General features: G+C 38.3%; 1 protein-coding gene across 1 annotated transcript in view; it reads right to left on the bottom strand.

Moving 5' to 3' along the window:
• Window positions 1-7,975: 7,975 nt before the first annotated feature.
• LOC309682902 (histone-arginine methyltransferase CARM1-like) overlaps window positions 7,976-21,146 on the bottom strand; it is a gene marked incomplete at its 3' end in the record, with an annotated part of 74,103 nt that continues 60,932 nt past the window's right edge. The window contains exons 7-12 of the mRNA XM_082497031.1: window positions 19,925-20,015; window positions 15,562-15,643; window positions 13,758-13,843; window positions 12,275-12,364; window positions 9,866-10,003; window positions 7,976-8,069 (exon numbers count right to left, since the gene is read on the bottom strand). Of these exons, the coding sequence (XP_082353157.1) occupies window positions 7,976-8,069; window positions 9,866-10,003; window positions 12,275-12,364; window positions 13,758-13,843; window positions 15,562-15,643; window positions 19,925-20,015 (581 nt within the window). The remainder of the gene's footprint in view (window positions 8,070-9,865; window positions 10,004-12,274; window positions 12,365-13,757; window positions 13,844-15,561; window positions 15,644-19,924; window positions 20,016-21,146) is intronic.

Here is a 21,146-nt window from a genome sequence, read left to right as displayed (position 1 = left end):
ACTTCTGACCTACAGACACAGCCAAAGCCATTTGTGTCTCTGCTGATCCAGTTGCAGTGTGCAAGAACCTCTTCTCTGTATCGCTTTTTAGGCACTGCAGGAAAGATGGTCATTAAGTTAGTCAGCAACACTGGGTATACTTTGCTCTGACTAAGTATACCAACACTTTCATAATGCAAAAAGAATTTATTTTTTTTTTTTTGCCATCAGCTGATGTGTAGGCAAAACTGAATTGTGTTGCCCCAAAGGATCCCCAAAGATCCAGATCTAAAGACAGCCTAGATCTGGTCGCTCCTCAGTGATGAGCAGTGGAGAGGCCAGTTACTCCTGCTGCTGTGCTGGAGTTGGAAGGGGTGGTGACGGCACATAATATTTTATGAGTGACCGTCAATTTCCTGGAGTACACCATAGCCGAGGAGGCAGTGGAGCTGCTGGTATTTCACTACCCACCACTGTCTACTCCCTATTTTGCTTTTGCCTACAGCTGCCTGCAAGCTTCTTGTATTATGGTTTTTTACTTTCTGAGTGATTTAGAATTCAGTACAATGTTTGTTAAAATCAACTGAGTTGGAAAAGATAATGAGTTGCAATTGTAAAGACATGGTGAATTCTTAGGAGCAATTACAGCATGTTAATCTGGGATATCTGGTTACTTGAGAACCATAATCTAATTTGCAACTATGTTGTTTCATTTCCTCACTTAGACTGTGTGAGAGAGGACTCAACTTACAGTCATTTTCCAAAGTACAGAGGCCTGGTAGAAGTGAGAGAGTGAATGTAATTTAGCCACCTCTTCAGAAAAATAGAGGCCAGGCTTCCCGCATATCTTGATACTTCTCAGTTGCTCTTGTTTCTAGTTAAATATACCTGCTAAGAGTTTCATCCATATGAAGGGAATTATATTTCCCTTTTTCCAAAGTTAGCTCAAAATGCTCAACTGCAGAGTAATTTTTTCTTATTTCTCAGCTCACTATGTTGAGGGTGGATAGAGTGTGGCATAGAACAAGATTCTTAATGTGCATGTCCTGGCATCAATATTCCTAGGAGAATTTCTGAGATCCTCTGAAATCCAGCATTACAGTTGAATGTTGTGAGTGAAGGCTGGCCTTTTTCTCTTGTACTGTTTTCCATATAAAGTCTCTTTGACCTACAGGTTTGCCAGACTAAGCCTTGCATTCCTAACACAACCTGGGAAGGCACTATTCACTCCATACTCTTTGGAAATTCCACCCAAATTCTAGCAAAACTGGATCTATGTTCCTGCTATCAGTATGTGCTTATGGAGTATTTCATATATTAGCAAGGGAAAACTTGTCCTGTTGGCATTTTAGGTGGTGATATATTTTAAAGGAAGTACCATGTTCAGTCATATTTCCTGTACTATGCTATTTCCTGAAATCAAGCATGTTTCGTATTTTGTGGTACCATACTTTTTTATTACTGCTTATATAAGTGTTGTTGGATGAATGTACATTTGAAGATCTCTGTCATGTTAGCTGTGGGACCTCAGCATAGAAAACCACCCTTAAAACTAAAAACAAGTTTCTGCTTCCCCTTCCACCACTGAAGAAGTGTTAGTTAGTGAAGTGTTAAGACTAAAGATTGCTTGGGATTTCCTCATGGATGCTCAAAAATGTTTGTTGTAGGCCAAATTCAAATGAAAGGCAGTGATTTGAAGTGAAACCTGAACACTGGCTGTTGTTCAGAGGCCATTAAACATAAGATTTATTACCATAAGTTCCAGCGCTATTGAGCAATACTTTGTTCAAAGTAGTTTTGAATCATGATCCACTGGATAGCTAACTACTGACTGGGCAGTGAGCTATGGGACATCTAAAGTCTCCTGTAAATTAGGTTGAATTCCCAGCAAAATCAGGGTGAATTCTTAGTTCAATGTTGCAAATTAGGCTGTAGTCCCAGTTTAGTGTTGCAAGATGATATGCCTGACAACTGGCCAAGCTAGGGAGGGGCAGCCACTTTGAGAAAGACATTTTTATACTTGTCACTCCCTTGTCTTTGATTTTCTTCACTTTACATTAGTTTCTTTTTCTTTTGTAAATATGTGCATCTGAATATCACTAAAATCAGCATGGGTCAAACCTGGTGAGCTGAACCTGAAGAGTTAATGTCAGGTATTTGATACCCTCTTGAGTGCTTCCAGCAAGAAATTAGTTTCTCTGCCTGCAGTCTCCTGTTGAACTGCTGTCCTCCATTCTATTGACTCTTCAGCTGCATCTTCACAGTGTAGCTTTCCCCAGTTTTGGCTCTCAACTGGGATCAGTGCAGAGTTATAAATACGTGTTTTATCAACTCAAGAAGAGTGAAAACCTGTGTATCACATGCCAAGGCTTAAGGAAGAATAAAATGCATACTGTCTGGAGACTTGTTTTCCAACCTCTAAATGCCTTTTTTTTCCCCCTCTCTTTTTTTCTTTTTTACATCTTGAGAAAAAAGCACAAATTGTAGAAACTTAGCTAAGCAAATTAATACCAATTCCATTGTGTTTCACTGCACTTAGATCCAGATCCATCAAGACTGCTTTTGGATGTCATAGTTGTCATACGTACTATAAAGAGTGCTATCACAAAGATTTCTGTGGGTCTAGTGCACACAATATGCAGTAAATCACTACTTCTCTTAGCAACCACCAGAGTAATAATAACCACATTGAATTCCTATACAATTCGTAAGGACAGAGTATTCTAATCATCAGTTCAGATGGGAGAACTCATATAGATAGACATTCAAAATGAAAGTCATTAGTACTAAAAATGCAGTTTATCATGAATCACTATGTATATATGAATGCTTACAAAAATTTAAATGTATCTCACTAGGGTGAAGGTAAAAGAAAATAACCATATGCAATTGTTGAAAAATAAGCTGTTAAAAGCATTTCTTACTGCTGTAATTTCTTGAAGATGAACGTTCTAAATGACCATGGATCCAACAAAGCATGAAAATTTACAGCTCCTTAAGATGATATTCAGTGTCTTTTCCTGTGGTGCTTTTTTGGGTCCGTGGGATGCATTTTTCAACAGGATTAATATAGCCTCTTTAACTATAAATGAGGAAATGCTATATTTCATACCATGGACAAATCTGTTCAAGAGTCTTGTGTTGTAGAACTAAGTCATCGCTGTTTGCTCCAGTATCCCCACAGTTCTGCTTTAGTTTCCCTACATTCTCTAGCATTCATTAATGTTGCCTTTATAAAAAAATCAAAACAAAACACCAGCATTTGTATCAATAAAAGGTTTTCATTTACATGTTGTTTCAAAAATACTTTACAAATATATTCCCGTATTTATACCCAGAAAGTCCTGTAAGGTGAAAACAGTATGTTATATTCCTTGAAGTCAGGGTCCTGTATACTTGAAAATCACCAAGGCTTCAAAACAGGAAAGAAGAAAAATGTTAAATGATAAGGAAATGAAGACATTCACAGGACCGTATTTCAAACTGCAAATGATGCAGTATCTAATGTCAATCTTCTCTTCGGTTTAAGCATACAATCTGGAATAAAGTGAATTCTTGAAGTGGAGAGAAATACAAATACCAGTCCTGGATCATCCAAATCACTTCAAAGTAGCAATTACTATGAAATAATTGTTTGTACTTGTTAGTGTGTAAGGCAACAATCTTCTCTGTACATATCGAAGGTGCAGTTATTAGATACATAAACCTTTTGTTCTGGAATTAAATAAAGATACACAATGTGACACTGCTGTCTGCTGCTGCTGTTTTTCCTCCCCTTTATTTACTTTCTTCCTTAAAAAGAATTGAAGTTGCCACATGAAATTCACAATGTAAGGTTCTTCCCTATGGAAAATATGTCTTTGGTATACAAATACTTTTTAGAAGATATTTGAGACTGAAATATGAGATCCAGGGTCAATGGGAAACATTACAAATCTGTAAGCTGAATTCAGATTCAAAATTCACAGAATCACAGAATGGTTAGGGTTGGAAGGGACCTCTGGAGATCATCTACTCCAACCCCCAATTCATATACTCCTTTCATAATTGCTGAAGAAACCTGCCAAACTCTAGAAAACTCTGAACTACATCTGTCTGGTATTTGGATTTGGACATTCCTTGATCTGTTCCCTTCTCTTTTATAAGCATAAAACCGCCAACTCCTGTACAGACTAAATTTAGGGAGGCTAGATACCCAACCACCAGACATTGCATCAGAAATCTCGTTACAGTGCTGGTGTGGGTTAGAATGATAATTTCTGTTATCATCGTGAGGCAGCAAGCCACATTAAATACTATTTTTTTTTAATATATATTATATATTTGTGTAACAAAACAGTCTTTTATTGTGCAAACTACATTTTCATACTAGAAGTCTCTCACGTGCTGTATTAAATGTTACTGGAAATAAGAAGGCAATAGTTTTCTAACACTAAATTCAGTGGTTTCATGGCTTCAGCCATGAAGTTCGTGTTACTTTTACAAGTTTCACAGTTTTAGGGACTACCCCATCAACTATCTTTAAATAGCTGCAAATGGCTGTTGACTTGGAGAAAAACCTCTGAAACTAGAGCTATTTCTTAATTACTCCTGGGCACGGATCCTTAGCAGGGGTCTTTTGATCAAATGCGTATTTAACTTCCGGAGAGAAGGGTCAGGTTTTGTGGGGCTTTTCATTCAAACCAGGCTTCCAACAGTGTGTGGAAGGCTAAAGGCTGATTATATCTTGCTAGAGGTGTCACTGCAGTTATGTTTTTGGTAGGAAAATGACATCTACATTTCTGATTTGACTCCAGCTTATTAATTCAGCCTAAGGTATTAATTCAGCCTAAGGCATATACTTTGGATGGCAGAAACATATTCTATAGAAGTCAGTATGTGCTCTTTATGGATAATGTTGTCTGGAGAGAGATCTCATTGAAATCTGTACTGTAACTCTATAGTCCTCCTCCTCATTTGCTAGGTATACAAGCCAAAAATACGTCTTTATATAGCTTGGATTAGCAATATTTCTCACAGACCTACAGAAAAAGTGAAAGTCACACATATCCTGTCATACAATTTTATATTACACTGTGCTGGGAGTAATTCACAGATGTGTCCTGTTACACTTCTACAGGCACAGAGAAATCTCTGGACATTTACAAAGTGTATGCAAGATGACTTTAGGTTCATATCTCAAAATGAACCAAATTAATGAGTCCATTGAGAGAAAATTGAAGTATTTAACACACTGCCCTGGTGAGCTAGAAGATTAACACCAAACATTGAAATACCTGGAAATAAGTGCTGCATGTTTAAAGCATGGACACTACATACTGCTCAAAGATCTTTTTAACTGTTACATATATAAGCATGAGGTAGGTTTTGTTCAATAACCTAGAATATTGGTAAGAATATTAAAAACAAACAAACAAAAACCACCAGTGAAGCAATGTGAGCTTACTGTAAAACAGAAAGAAAAAGAAAGGCAGAGAAATGTTCTATACCAAATGAACTTCCTGGAATAAAACTAAGTCTGCTGCAATTCAAGTCTGTAGATGTGAGCACAGGCTAAATTTCAATTAGAAAAAAAAAGGGATGGAACCGCAATATTCCCTTCTCATGTGACTCACGTACAATTACAGATAGTACAGTTACAAATTGACTTTACACAAGCACCAGTAGGCCTACTAAGAACTGAACTGATTTCAGTCTCACTGGTTGCTCAGCTTGGTGAGAATCTGACTTCTGTTTTCAGATGCCATATTACAATATATTCTAGGCATACCTAAAAATGGATGAAAGAATAAAATAGTTACAATAAAATATGCAATTCTTTGATAGCTTACAACACTAGCTGAACTAAGCAAACAATAAATTCTAATATAGCTTTTCTTTTACTCTGGAGTAAAAACTTCCTACAGCTTTTTGATATTTAATACTTTTATGAAATTGAAAGCGTTGTAAGCACAAAATTCAGCCTATGTATGTCAGCTAAGTCTCATTGGAATAAAGCTAGGAAATCAGTCCCCTGTGCTGTTACTGGATTTATTAAACGCAGCATGATTTCAAATTTAAATTGTAAGTCTCTTAATCTACATTTGCAGCTGTGCAAGCAAGTGTAAAATGCTACCAGATCCACTGTCGGTTATTTTACAAAGGCAGAGGCTTTCTTTTGCTCTTATGTATAGCAGCTTAGGCCATTGCCTTCACAGAAATGAAAGGCTTCCCAGTCCAGTCTTTTATTTTTACCTTATGCTATAGAATTAGTATGGAGTTGTTTTAAATGAGCAAAAAATGTCCAGAATGTCCTCTTCCCTACTGTCCATCCCTGTGGTACAGAGATAAGTCTTTGTATTGGGGACACTATGAAGCAGTGAAGAGAAGAGAGCTAGGCTGTACGTGTTGATATAATGTCCCCCCATGCAGAGTGATTTGCATGTCCTAGTTTAAATCCTGGATTATATTTTCATTTTTAAAAACCTTATGAATGCTTTGAAAGTTTCTTCATGTTTATAAACAAGCATTTTTCTTTTGGGAAGTCTTCTTTGCCTTTGCTTTTTTAACTCTTTCAGAGTTCTGGTAATTGCTATGGGAGAGCAGTGGCAAAATGGTGAAGGATCAATAAACAAAAAAACCTAATGGAGCCTCACGTGGGAAGGCTGTTAAAGAAGTTTAGTGTGTTGTGGCAGGATTTCACAACCAAGCACTCTAAGAATAAATGTATGAAAGAACAGCAGTCTAAATTATTGAACTCAATATGGTTAATTGGCTAGCAACCATGAAATCACACAGCGACATTTTTACATTCAATTTTCAAACTAGACTACCACTTCATATAACTTAAAGTACTTCTATGTGTAACACACAACTTGACCATTCCCCCCCCCCCCCCCCCCCCCGGCTTTCTTGCCTGAGTGATAGCATTCTGAAAGTGATTTCTATATTTTACATAAGTTAAAAACTTTTAACAAAAGCATCGTTTGCTTCTAAATGAGTAGACTGGTATCATCTTTGAAAAGTCACTCACAGTTACACAATGGATGCTGAGAGTAAGTACAGAGATTTTAGAAGACCAGTAAACTTACTCATAATCATCCTCACAAAAAGCTTTTAGATCTGAAACCAGTATTAGCCAAACCAAAACCATAAGCAACCTAGACACTGTCCATGTCACAGGTCAAATCTAAGGAAATTAATCTTTTCCAGTGCATGATTTTATTTATAGTTATTGCAAGTCTTCCATGAACAGTCTTTACTGCACTTTTACAAATGTAATCAAAAGGGCTGCACTCTAAAGACAAAACGAATGATGTGCTGCACATTTGATGTACAGATGAAAATTAATTTTCATCAGACACAAAGGACATTTTGTTTTATAGGATTACTGTGAAATTTTCATATAGGTCCGAGTCGAAAAAATAGGCAATGGGAAACACATAATGAAAGAGGGAAGGATTTTCCATGTGTACCTATGGAAAAAATCAATTCCACTAGCTCTATTTGCCTAGTTTTATGCCAAATACAAATACTGAAGGTCGCTGCTCAATAGGAGAGGATTGCAGCAGGTAGATTTTTTTTCCTCCCCTCATGTTTTATACAGAAAGGACAGGTCCTTCATGTCTAATATTAATATCAATTTATGTGCTTAGCAGAGTGCATTTTGGCATATTGGTGATTCCTTGAGTCACAACGATGGGCATCACACAACAGGAAACAGCAAAAGATTTTAAGTATACATTAGTTCAAGTAAGTAAAAGTCTACTATTTTGTCATGGCACTAAATCATTGCAGATCTTAAATACAGCTTTTTTTCTTTTGTTCTTTGTCACACAGCCTAAATAGGATGTTGGCTTATATAAGTAACTACTGCTAATACAAAACAATGATACCTGTAGAAATAAAATAAACTGTAAGAGGTCAGAAACTTGTTCTTCCACAGTAGATGTGCTTTGCTTTTTGTCATACAAGATGTTACCGCTCTACAATGGCATATTTTAGTCAAAAGTATTTCTTACCTAAAAAATGGATTCTTTAAATCAAGAATGTTACCAGATTTAAATCCTGTCTGGTCCACCATAGCCACAATCTGAATATCATAACTTTGTCTGCATCAGAGAGAGAAGTATAAAAAAGAGGGAATGGAACTAAAACAACTATAACACCATGTGTGAAAAAAATACCAGTGTAGTTACTGTCTGAATAATAACCACTTGGTATATCAAGCAAAGGAAATTTATTTGCAGTGGTATCAGTGCAAGGGCGTGGTTATTTAATCATCTCTAAAGTAAAATTTACAAGATGCTTAAGTGATTTTGCATCTGAAAAACATCATAATTTTGCACTGATAGTATTCAAAAGTGAAAGGTCTTTTTCCCCCTCTCTGTCAGAAATACTATACAGTTTAACATTAGCAAGTACAATCAGAGTATTATTTCATGATCAAAAATATCTAACTGGCCAAACAGCATTAAGTTGACTCTTGTCATAATCCCGGATTTCACCAGGATGCTATTTTTCACAGGGCTTGTTGCACGAAACTGAGCTTACGCAGAAAAGTAAAGAGGACCAGCTGAGAGCACACCAAAACACTGGAGCTGACCATAGCTGGTCCTCCTGCACGGAACAGCAACTGCAGAGTTACACAGAGGTGCTACATTGATCCCGAAAGCAGATCAGCTTTGTGGCAGGACTTGTTAACTCAGTGCTAGCGTGTGGTTAAAGTGCTTCTCATTCTCAGTCTGGCGAGGTCACTAGCTCAGGCAGCTCTGAGCCATGCTCCATCACAGATATGCCTTATGTATTGACACATTTACAGCAGTGGCTGTGTGAACATGTTGCGGCAGACAGTGTTTCTTTCATATATTAAAATGTGAATACATTTTAAATTTGAAAGAGACGTATCAATATCTGTATTATTTATTTTCTCCATGAGGAGTTTCTAGGCAGAAGATCTGGAAATTTCTCAAGTCCCAAATCAAGTATTTGTTGCAGATGTGATTAAAGAGCCCTAAAGTATTACTGACAGCTTCGATGTCACTGGAATCACATGACTGGTCAGCATGTCTCCTCCCCCACAAAAAAAAGAAAAAAAAAGATTCACCTTCCTACACCGAGGAGGCTGTTAAAACTACACATAGACATAAGTAAACCAGACGGCAACTTGTGTGACCGGGTCACCTGAGGATTGTTTTCAAAGCAAAACACAGGAGTGGAGTTACCAGACATTTTACTGACAGCAGGAACAGCAGAGAGGTCTGGTGAGGAAATATGCCCTTCCAAAAGCAGCCATCTTCACTAGCCTCAGGTAGGGAAGGACAAAAAACACACGAAAAGCACTGTTCTTAAACAGGGGAGCACTTCCATAAGGATTTTTTTTTTTTTTTTCCTCCAGAATTTAAAATGTAATGGATTTGGGATCAACCCCATTTCTCTTTGTCTCTGCACAAGATTTGCTGATAGACAAGGGATGTTGGGGCTTCAGGCAAACAACCAGGCTGCTGCTGAAGACATGGCCAGAGGTTACACTACCAGAACAAGGTGTGGAAAATGACTGGACATGACCTAAGAAAACTGCTATGTGTGAAAGATAGCAGAGTGGAACACTGACAAAAGCTGCAAGTAGCACTGTGAGGGAAGGCACGATGTGACAGGTGGCTAAGGAGAAGGTGTGTGAGAAGGAACATCACAGATGAGTGGAACATGGAGACCTTTTTGTGAGCAGTGTCACAATGTTGACCTTGTGAGACTACGTGACTGTATCAGTGATAACATGTAAATTGGTAATGGTACCGGAAATAACAAATGTGGGTACAAGTGTACCCCAAATTAACTGGTGTCTTTTAGGTACCTCTAACACAAACAGCCACACTACAAAATCTGCTTGGCAAGCTTTCAGACTTACCGCTTATTGGCAACAAATAAGACTTTCCCTGAGAGAGTTTCCCCCTCTTTAGCAAAGAGAGGTGTCTGAAGAAGGCAGCGTACTTGATACCAGTGAGTGAGAGGTTCTGTCGGTGCAGTGGACAACCAAACAGTTACCCTAAAACAAATGAGAAAAAACATCTAGACTTTCTCTCCTGTCTTCTCTTTTTGTTAGACCTTTATCTATGTGAGGTTCAACTTCAAATTGTCTTCAGGTAAACTGGGAGAGTGATTTTACCCTATGCTGGGAAATCAATGCATTATGCCTCATTTTCTTTCTTTATCTATACTGTGCCTGTCACCACCAGATCTCTGTGCCTAAGCCAACTATGGAGATTCAAAAAAGAGAATCTTCAGACTCCTGTTTTCTCTTCTTTCCACACTGCCAGGACAGAAAATACCAGTTTCTCTCCAGCCTTACTACTCAGACAATTTCAACAAATTACAAGAAATGAAGGTTTGTCCTGAATGTGGCAATTCCATTCTTCACAATGGTACTTTCATCCTTAAACAACACTCCCCAAGAAAGTCACGGAATCACGGAATCACAGAGTTTTCAGAGCTGGAAGGGACCTCTAGAGATCATCTAGTCCCACTCCCCTGCTAAAGCAGGATTGCCCAGAGCACATTACTCAGGACTGCATCCAGGCGGGTCTTGAAAATCTCCAGGGAAGGGGACTCCACAACCTCCCTGGGCAGCCTGTTCCAGTGCTCTGTCACCCTCACCGTAAAGAAGTTTTTCCGTGTATTTGAACGGAACTTCCTGTGTTCTAACTTGTGCCCATTGCCCCTCGTCCTGTCACTGGGAACCATTGAAAAGAGCCTGGCTCCATCCTACTTCAACCCACCCTTTAGATACTTGTACGCCATAATAAGGTCTCCCCTCAGCCTTCTCTTCTCCAGGCTAAAGAGTCCCAGCTCTCTCAGCCTTTCCTCATAAGGGAGATCTCCAATCCCTTAATCATCTTAGTTGCCCTTCGCTGGACGCGCTCCAGCAGTTCCCTGTCCCTCTTGAACTGGGGAGCCCAAAACTGGACACAGTATTCCAGTTGTGGCTTCACCAGTGCAGAGTAGAGGGGGAGAATGACCTCCCTCGACCTACTGGCCACACTCTTCCCTATGCAGCCCAGGATTCCATTGGCCTTTTTGGCAACAAGGGCACATTGCTGGGATATGGATAATCTACTGTCAACTAGGAACCCCAGATCCTTCTCCTCAGAACTACTTCCCAGCAGGTCCGCCCCTAACCTATACTGGTGCTTTGCCTTTTTTTGGTCCTACACCTAGTTTTCACTTGCAAGAGATATTTCCGTAATATACTGAAAGGAGCTGTAGGTGCAAAGGACGGGGTAACACAGGTAATACTGCAAGCCCAATCCACTGAGATTTTAAGGGCTAAGACAAAGAACTTCCAGAGTTGCAGAAACGTGAAAAAGCTGCTGATTAAGCAATTGCCAATTCCAAAATGGAGGCCTTCTCAGCAGAGGATTTCAGTGAGTTCCTACAAGTCTGCAATTTTCTGTACTGTTTCAACTGATGTGGAGTTTCTGGTTCCTCTTTTAAGATTAAAAAAATTACTATCAGCTGTTAAAGGAAATAATACAAACGCACATATCTATTTTCTTTTAATGGATATACTATTCTGAATTCTTGACAATCCTTATTTCAAAGGCTAATAAAAGGCATTTATCAACACGAATAAAGAGAAGTGCATTGTACAATTTATTGAAAAAAATCCTCATCTAAAACTAGGTCAATTTAACTGGGAAATCAACAAATCCTATCTAAGAGCTAAATACAGATAGCTGAAATCTAAGTATTGACTACCTGAGCAAGTTTATTTAATTTTTAACTACTTACTCTACCAGCTGAATGTCCCCATTTTGAAATAAATGCCTGGTGCTGCAATGAAAAATTTTCCCAAGCCTGGTGAAATTTTCTGCATTTCCATTTTGTTAGCTGGAACTTGCAACCTGCTCACCTTTTTTGCCCACAAACAAGACCAGCCCAAATGGGAAAATCCAGCTTATGTTCAAATGTTGCTGCTTTACTTAAAATGTGAAATGGAAAGGTCTATAATATTACAAAGAGTCAGTATTGTGTGAAACAGTGCATTTTGATGCTCAAAAATTCCTGGATGTGGTCTAACATAGGTAACGTGCACCCCAATCAATGGGAAGCAAGATAACCACCATCTAGTCATACTGCTGGCACTAGCTTATCACACTTCGTGTCACCTCTGGAAGAAGGCATAATTTCTTTAATATGAAGGAATTACATTACAGACAAGGTCAGCACCAGATAAAGGTCTAATTCTGGCACACTTTGTATGAAAGACGTGATTTTTTTCCCCTGTAGTTTTTCATAGGAAGAAGGAAAAAGTACTTACAGTGATCCTACAAATGCCACATCAAACCAGAAGGCCAGGCCATGGATTAGTCCAGACTGCATCATTTGGAAAACAAAAGGGATTTCCACTCTGCAGGAGAAAAAACAATATGCTGCCAAAATAATTTCCAAAAAGTACTGGAAATTCCACCAGAAACCTACCTTGTACTAATTTATGAATTTCCGTTCTTATTCATCAGTTTATGTCCCAATTTTCCACATATTTAAAAGGGTATGCTCTTTTTTTCTGGGTCAATAGAATTAACCAGTGGCACTGATCTAGGTGTTAGTTTTTTGTGTGTCTTATTGAATAGTATAATCAAATTTGCCACTACGCAAGTGTTACTGCACCATTTGTGGCAATACTGCAGACTGTTATAAATATAGGGGTTCAGTCTTTCCAGTGGAAGATTTCCCATCGCCAGTGAAGGACCTGGATTTAGTTTAAATACTATTTTGAACAGGGAAATGTTCCACTACAAATCTGACAAACAGAACTACTACTGGAACTAGAAGGAAAAATTGACCTGCTTGAGCAAGAGCTGGAATATTTCGCCTTCCAAAAGAACTATTACTGGCTACGTAGTTGAACCCAAATCTCACCCACTTTTGCAGAAACATGTCATAAAACTAGCATTCAGGCATGAACATGTTAATTCTGACAACCACTGCAGCAAGTCAACGCTAGCCAGCAGAAACTGGAAAACAATTCTCCAGCTGTTTCCCCTCTCTAAGAGCAATTCTCTCACTAGACCATGTCATTTATACAATTAGTTGTGAGTCATGTTGAAACAACAAGAGTTCAGAGCTTCACAGACAGTCTGTGATATCTTCCCCTTATGACAGTGTCTTGCGAGGACTTGAAGTACTCCCTCAAGTTCTTCCATATGGTACGTTTTATCTCACAGATGTACTAAGAAAGAGGCTTCTTTGCTGTCATTCTAGGACACAAGGGATGCAGGTTGGTTTATATATAAGACTTTCCAACTAAAGATTTGAAGGAGCTCTGGAGAGAAGTAAAGAGGTACAGCTGACTCCTGATGGACTGGAAAATGTTTTAAAAAAAGAGATACACAAGAGTTCAGCAAGGCAGCTTGTGATGACCCCATTTGACAAGGTCTTTTAGGATGTCTACAGAGAAAAACAAAAATTGCCTTGTAACTAGAATTAACGGTGTCCCAACGTATAATGCGGAGAAGTAAACACTGTCCTCCAGAGCCTGTTTTATCCCTTTCAGCAGGAAAATTTTGTGACCTGATCTCTGGTGTCTCACAGGCTCACGAACAGGCTTCTCCGCTAATACTAGACAAATCATCATGCAGATGAACGCTCTGGTCCATTATGAGTGGTGTACTAATCATTCTGTCATGACACCTTCCCTCCTCCATGTCCACCACCAAAGCTTCCTCTGTCTCTGAGCACCAACAATCAACAGACAGTTACAAAAATGACAGATGAAGAGTAGGTTGCTGGCGTCTGCTGACCTATGCAAATCTTCCTCAGCAGCTTCCATGAAGTTGACGGTATACTTCACTGTCCGTGCCATCAGAATTCTCACATCGAAAGTATCCTATGGAGTTTTAAAGAAAACAAAAGTTGCAAGTGTTACCATTCTGTCTTGTCAGCGTATAAACTTGTTTTCTGTTAAAAAAAAGTGGGAGAAAAGACAAAAATCATTCTTCACCCCAATAAGCTCGTATTTCATTTTCATCATTCTGTTAGATTTTGCATTATCAGGATTTAATATATTTCCTAGCTTATATACCTATCAAAGGCTGTTTTATTCAACCTATAAATAAGCAAATTTGTCCAGAAATTGATCAGTTGTGAAAAAAGGGTAAGTTTATTTGGCTGGTTTATTTGGGGCTAGTTTTTTATTTTTAAACTATATGCATTTTAATGTGCTTCTCTGCATCACGCAGTTGGGTAAGCCAAACTAAGACAGTACAGAAATACTTGAAAATTAAATAATCAAGTATAGGAAACAAAATTACTTAATACAGACTGGTCTCTAGAAAAAAGTTTGGAGTAGTCAGTCAGCAAATGAAAACTTTTCCCTTCACTTTTGTTTTTTTAACCACTTGTACTAATCCTAATCTATCACTGCTCACAAGCTCTTCCATAAGTAAAGCAAACCCTGAACGTAAAAGCTTGTATCACATCCCCCCAAGTGAAATCTAGCCAAGAACTAAAATCTATCTATAGAGCAAGGGGAAGCAAAGAAGAGATGTGTTTTTTAACAAGAAATAACAATTTAATGAGGTTTTTACTGGGCAAAGCATGTCTGATCTTCAAGGGAGGAAGAATCTCAGCCGAGAAATCGAAGCCAAACATGTGCTTCAGACAGGATGCAAGTACGTACAGCAGTCCTACAGATTACTCCATTCTCTGACTGAAAGCCAAAGAGCCCACACTGAGACTGACCATGATACAGTCAAAGATATGGCTGAAATTTATGAAGAGAAACGAGAGTTTTCTCTTATCCACTTCATGTACCAAAAGCAGCTGAGTGCCAAAGGTTACATCAGTAGTCTGAAGTTCTTCTGGACAGGTTTTGGGGTCTCCATGACACAGCAGCTACACTGCTATCGCTACTTAAACCAGTTAGCCTAAAGCTAGCCAAGATTTGTTGCAGCCAAATTTCTGAGAGCGAACCTTTTCATTGCACCTACACCAAAGCATTATACTGGGGCAGGGGTGTCGGTCAGGGATTGTTTTGGTTCTTTCCCCAGAGAGCTGAGAAGGATTTCTCCCACATTCTTTCTAACTAGGTACCACCTAGAATTTTACTAAAAAGAAAGAAGAAGAATGGCAGGCGCTAGATCCAAGTTACCAATAGAAAAAGGATCTTTACATATTTAAAAAAAAAAAAAAAGTCGTTTCATAATACAGAAACTTGTTTGGTTGGCTGCTTTCTCTTTTCCTTTAATTTGTGGATCAGAGAAGGGAAGGGGAAAATCAAGGTCAAGTTGTTCATTTAAGAGACTGGAAGCACCGGGGGAAGCTAGTTGCATGTTAGGAAGACAGCTGTTCAGGTACTGCGGCTTCCTAATGTGTGCATATCTCTAGACATCTGTTACTCATAGCAAAATCGGGAATATTACATATCGTAGTTAACCTTTGACAGCAGCTCTGTTCACTCTCGCAGAGTTTGTTCCTGGCTCTCTACTTAACAGCCACAGAGCTCTGTTAAACAAGGAGGCTACTTTACCTCAATCGGTTTTGTGGAGGGAACGAGATAGGGAGGGGGAAAAACACAAAAAATAACCCCCAGACATACAAACCTACCACAATAGGTTGTCGGAAATACTCATCCACAGCTGCACTGCGCAGGCTGGACAAGTTGACCCCATAAAAGCATTCTTGGTACCTAGAGACAGTAACACATAAAATGTTTAGGGAAAAGTCTTTTTTTCTGGGTTCCAACCAGACCCAGGCACAATAACAGTAAACGGCAGGTGAAGTGTGGCTCCTCTTCCCTTTCTCCCATCTGCCAAGAGGCCAAATTGCAGCCCTCCTTAGCTTACTCTACCTTTCCCACAGATGTCCTATACAGCTCTGAGGTGACATGATCCCCTCAAATGGACATAGGGAGACATTTCACCCTATGCTTCTGAAAGAATCCACACAGCAAGCAGAGAAGTGGAAGAAGGGCTGAGGCGCTCTTAAGCTACTTTTGTAATCTTGAGCTATTCCAGTGGATCTGTAGTGGGTGGATCTTGTATAAATCAAAATAGTGATGAGGACACCTATATTACAGGTCTGTTCCTTTTTATTGACATTAAAGAGGAAAATAAAGGTCATCCTTTACCAACTGAACAGGGAAAAAAAACAGTATTTTTATCTTCCCAATTTATGCAAATGTGCATATAATGTATATTCAGACTATTTCCAGTTTGAAATTTGAAATAAAAATATACATGCTTGCAGTAATCTTCCTCCTGTGTATAGACCTCTTATCAACTCATTGAAAAGTTTAATAGGTATCTTTACTTCCAGATAACATAAACATAAGGGGATGGAAAGGGGAAACAGCAAGGAAACTCAACTCCTTGTGATGGAAGTGTCGTCTGGATACAAAACCATGGTCAAGCCTTCCAAGTCTTCAGAAGCACTTAAAAAGGGAAAATTCAAATGTTTGTCCTCATTGTTTCAACATCATACAACTCCTAAACTATCATAACTTTTTTCAAAGTGGACGAGTTAGTCTAAACCAATCTGGCAATATCCCTTTAATATTGATAAACTCTGCACTACTAGTTCTGTGCTAATTGCATAAAGAGAAGAGGCCCAGATGACTGCATGCCTTAAAGATATCTCAGAAGATATCTTTAAGGAAAGAACTCAAATAAGCACAACAGAGGAAATCAGCTGACACCAGTACTGCAAATGATCTTTTACCCTTTTCCATATGTTTGCTGTACTGTATAATTGAGTTGCTTATTTATCACTGATGAGAAACACAGTCAAAATGCACACTATTTTTAACCACTTGCTGTATATTTATGCTTTGTATCTTTCTATCTTTGCAAGGTTTTCACCAACAAAGAGAGCAGTCTGCTCTTCTATGGTAGACTATACATTGTCACACTTTTAGGAATGATTACTGGGAATACAAATCAATATGCAACTCTGAAGCACAACAGTAAGCCAATCTATAGACCTGAAGAGAAACAAAACATACACAGTCTCATAATTATTATTACTGTACAGATCCAAGACATTAATCCTTAAGTGTATGAGAAACGCATAGCCTTCCCTTTGTACAGTAAACAGGCTGTGCTAACTGCTGCATCTAATGTTAGACGACACAGCATGATTTTTGCATGTGGTTTTGAATGTCTGTTAAAGTCTTAGTGTGGTTACCAGATGAAAGTTCAAATTGCAAATCTAGATATCCATTTCAGTCTTTTGCTCAAGTACTATCATCCAACTGCATCCAAAACTATACCCAATTTCTAAGACACAGGATATAGATTTAGCTAAATAGAAAAGGATTCAGTACACACAAACCACGTCTTCTGATCCGAGTAACAAAGCTGGACAATGAATGAAAGTTGTTTCTTGAGGCCTGGAATTTGAAGCTTAGCAAATCACAGGCTGTCACCAACTAGTTCCTGATGGTTTACTTCAAACATCCAAAAAAACCCTGAGGAAGTGCTTTGGCTAAAATAGGGCTTCTATAGCTCTGGATCTATCAGGATACACAGCCCTTTTAATAATAAGAACGTGAATATCCTGGAGTGGTGCAGAAGCAGAACTACTGCACTGTCACTCGGGACATTTTGGTCCCGTATTTGGTTGAAGACATTAGAAGCACTAATTTGTTGTCTTTAGAGCACTCAGTAATCTCAAGAGTATTTAATCCTCTTGCACAAAGTTCTGGGCTTTCTACATCCACACAAAACTACAACTATGTGGACTGACAGGACTGATACTATAGCCCTCTGCTCAGGGAACATCTCAAGACAGCAATAAATTACATTGTAAGCACACAAACTATCTTGTATAGGAAGATATCAAACAGAACCTGATATACAAAGAGTATCATCAAGGGTAATTGTGTGACATTCCTGTGGATAGTTTGGTTGAAATATTCTCATAAAAATATTAAAAGTAGGTAATAAAAAGATCTGTCAAAAATGGGAGACATCCCTTTGCACAGATGGGTGGAGGAAAGTCTGCAGCATGTTGCAACTTATATACCAACCTGATCACTGTCATAATTACAAAGTATTACTACAGTCTGGGATAATAATGTCAATGACAAAAACATTCTTGGTGAAAAGATAAATTAGTTACTAAAGCAGACTTGAAAATTCTGGTTTTCCCCTTTATGCAACTCTGAAAGCCTTGCAGTGGTTGACAGATAATTCAGCTTATTAAATGTATGCATGTAGAATAACTGAAATCATGCCAGCTAGATACAGATGAAGTTCTCTTAACTTCTTTTTTTTTTTTTAGAATGTAGGTGGTGTATTTTTGTTAACAAACTATAAGAAACTAATCTAGCTGGACTATTCAGTCCCAACTGTGCAATTCTTAAACAACAAAAGGCAGCAGATTTTTTTTCCACCACCATTAACATTACCATATACATCAGTGTACATGGAGGTACACACACATATTTAATCCTCTTGCCCACAGGTATTCCACAGAGGTCTTATATTTATTACAAATGAAGATGAAACATTCCAAGCAGTCTGAAATCAAATGCTTTCATATTGGCAGTAACATCCAGTCCTGTATAGACCTGGGGAAAAAAGCTATATTTCTCCTTCAAACTACTAAGTATGTAACTATTTTCTGTATTAAGTGATGAAGAATCTGCATTGTGGTACAACATTGTGCTTCAGTCTTGTAATTTACAGTTTAATACGTTTCATTGACATGTCGTGTATATAAGCAAAAATAACAGTAACTTTGGGAAGAGGGACCTGAATGACAGTTGAGAAGCTTATCAGAACTTCCTTCTACCTTCTTTTCTCAGTCTCTTAACATAGAAAATACTGGTGCAGGTTTTGTGATTGTAAACGTACAATGCAAACATTTCATAACTGGATCAACTTACACAGTGAGACAAAAGAGCACAAACTGGCTGTATAAAGTAACATTGCCAGTAAAGGTTTCAGCATGTAAATCACTCAAATTTCTTTCTCTCATGCCTTTAATCACTATAGAAATAGTAAGATTTTGTCATAGCTCTACTTCAGAGGAAGCCAGAAGAAAACTTCTAAGTATAAGCAGTTATACAGCAAATTGGGCATGAAAGAAAACTTTGTATTTAATCTAATCTAAGACAGCAATAAATAGGTTTGATGAAGACCAGTTAATGTTCACATTCCGCATTGCAAGCTGAAAGAACTATTGAAAGACTGTATTTATCATCTTCCAGAAGGTTTAAAAATAGTTAACCCTGGAGTTCCACAGTACCTTTTAACCAAAAATTTAAATAATAATCTATAAATGGCTAATTTATAAATTAACTGATCTGTATCACATGAAGGACTGGAGATGTTTAAAAATAAACCTCCTCTTTGCTGACATGGAAACATCTCAGTTTTTCATCATTGGAATATCACTGTAATGTTTCCTCCTGTAGAGAGCTCAGCAACAGCTCTACACTGGAAAACAGCAGTGGAACGCTCCAAGGCAAAAGCAGTACAAATTCTAGTTAAAGCTGCCTGAAAAATTTAGGTGGACAGAAAGTAACTCCCAAACTGGAAATTGTCCAGGGCATGGGAATTAACACTTACTCTCTGTGAAGACTGCCAAGGAATCTTTCCTGTGCTCACACACCTGGGACTTCAGGCAACACAACGCCCACCAGCCGCAGCATACTATGCTTTGGTGTAGCAAAGGAAACACTAGCACCTGATTCACAGTCAACTCTTTTTCTCACAGTGGATACTCCACAGAGTCAATTTCTCTTTCAAAAAGAGACCCAGTCACCTCTAGCACTTCCTGAGAGATCCTTCAGATTTGCAGAATAAACAGTAAGACTGCAGGCCAGAGCAGAAGTGAACATGGAAAACATAAAAGCATTCTCTTCCAATGTTGACAGATAGTTTATGCTGAACTAAAGAACTGATTTGATTTTTAACCTCTACTGAATCTTTGATAAAAATTAAATGACATAAATAATCATTACCAAAAATTTGCTCTGGAGTAGTGTTCCATGTACAGCTGCTCATCAGAAAAAGGAGCCAAATGAATGTCACTGTATGTTGGGAACATCATTCCTAGTAAACAAAAGACAATATAAAGTAGAAAGACAAGTGTTCAAGAAGCTTTTGGACAATGCCCTTAAATACATGGTTTAATGTTAAAGTTGCCCCGTGTGGAGTAAGGAGTTGAACTGGATGATCATCATGAGTCCCTTCCAACTCAGGATATTCTGTGACTCTATAGTCCCACAGATGTCTCTACAGGAATGTCTTCACTAGCAAGAAACCACCAGTTCAGAAGCAGCAATTGTCATACACCTCAGATATCTTAACATTTAGTTTCATTAATATATGAGTTACTGAAGTGTGAAAGCAGTTAGTAAAAAACCCGACCCAGAACAACTTATAGAACAGACCAGAATACTTCATAAAGTCCTAATAATTTTATGGTCCTATATCGGATATTTGAATTATTTAGCTTCCTTCAAATGAGGTGAAATGCTAGCTATTAAATACCTTCACGACACTCTCCAGTGGAGTAATGGCTTCTTTGCTTATAGATAACCTAATAAATATAACATCTGTGTGAAAGGATTTGCATTAAAGCTCAGCCTTGATCTTGAATTAAACTGCTGGGTACGGTTTTGGTCAAATTTGGAAGAACTGCTGTTAATGAATTAAGTAGTTATATGCACTTCACTCTTAAGACTTTTATCCAGGAAATTCATAGCAATTCAGAGTAAATACTGAAAATTTTACAAACACAGAAATGTGTATTACACCTTTTTCTTTTCTTTTCTTTTTTTTACAGATGCTGAAGTTGAGAAACAGGATTTTATTTGCATGAAGTGGCAAATCAGTGTCAGAGCAGGGGATGAGATCCTCATCTACTAGTTTGCAAGAATGCACTTTCATTAGGATCTTGCACTCTCATGGCTTGGGAAAGCAGAGGAATTACCTTCCATTATTTTCTGTGGACAGTGCATAGACTGCCTAGCAGCTCAAATGAAAGCCTCTGTATTCTACTGTGCATGTGTCAATGGAAGCAGGAAAAAAAACCTGGCCATTTTGAACTGCACTTGAGCATACGTCATCCTTTTTATAATCTGTTGTAAAACACTATGCAAAGTTGAAGGGGAGGACAGGTAAAGGAGGGGAGGGAAAAGGAAACAGCTTTCCATTTGTAAGTACATCATGTAGGCAGAG

The sequence above is a fragment of the Vanellus vanellus genome, assembly GCF_965231255.1.
Source record: "Vanellus vanellus genome assembly, chromosome: Z".
Taxonomy (NCBI): domain Eukaryota; kingdom Metazoa; phylum Chordata; class Aves; order Charadriiformes; family Charadriidae; genus Vanellus; species Vanellus vanellus.
Note: the sequence above shows the minus strand (reverse complement) of the source record. Positions and strands in the feature narration are given on the sequence as shown.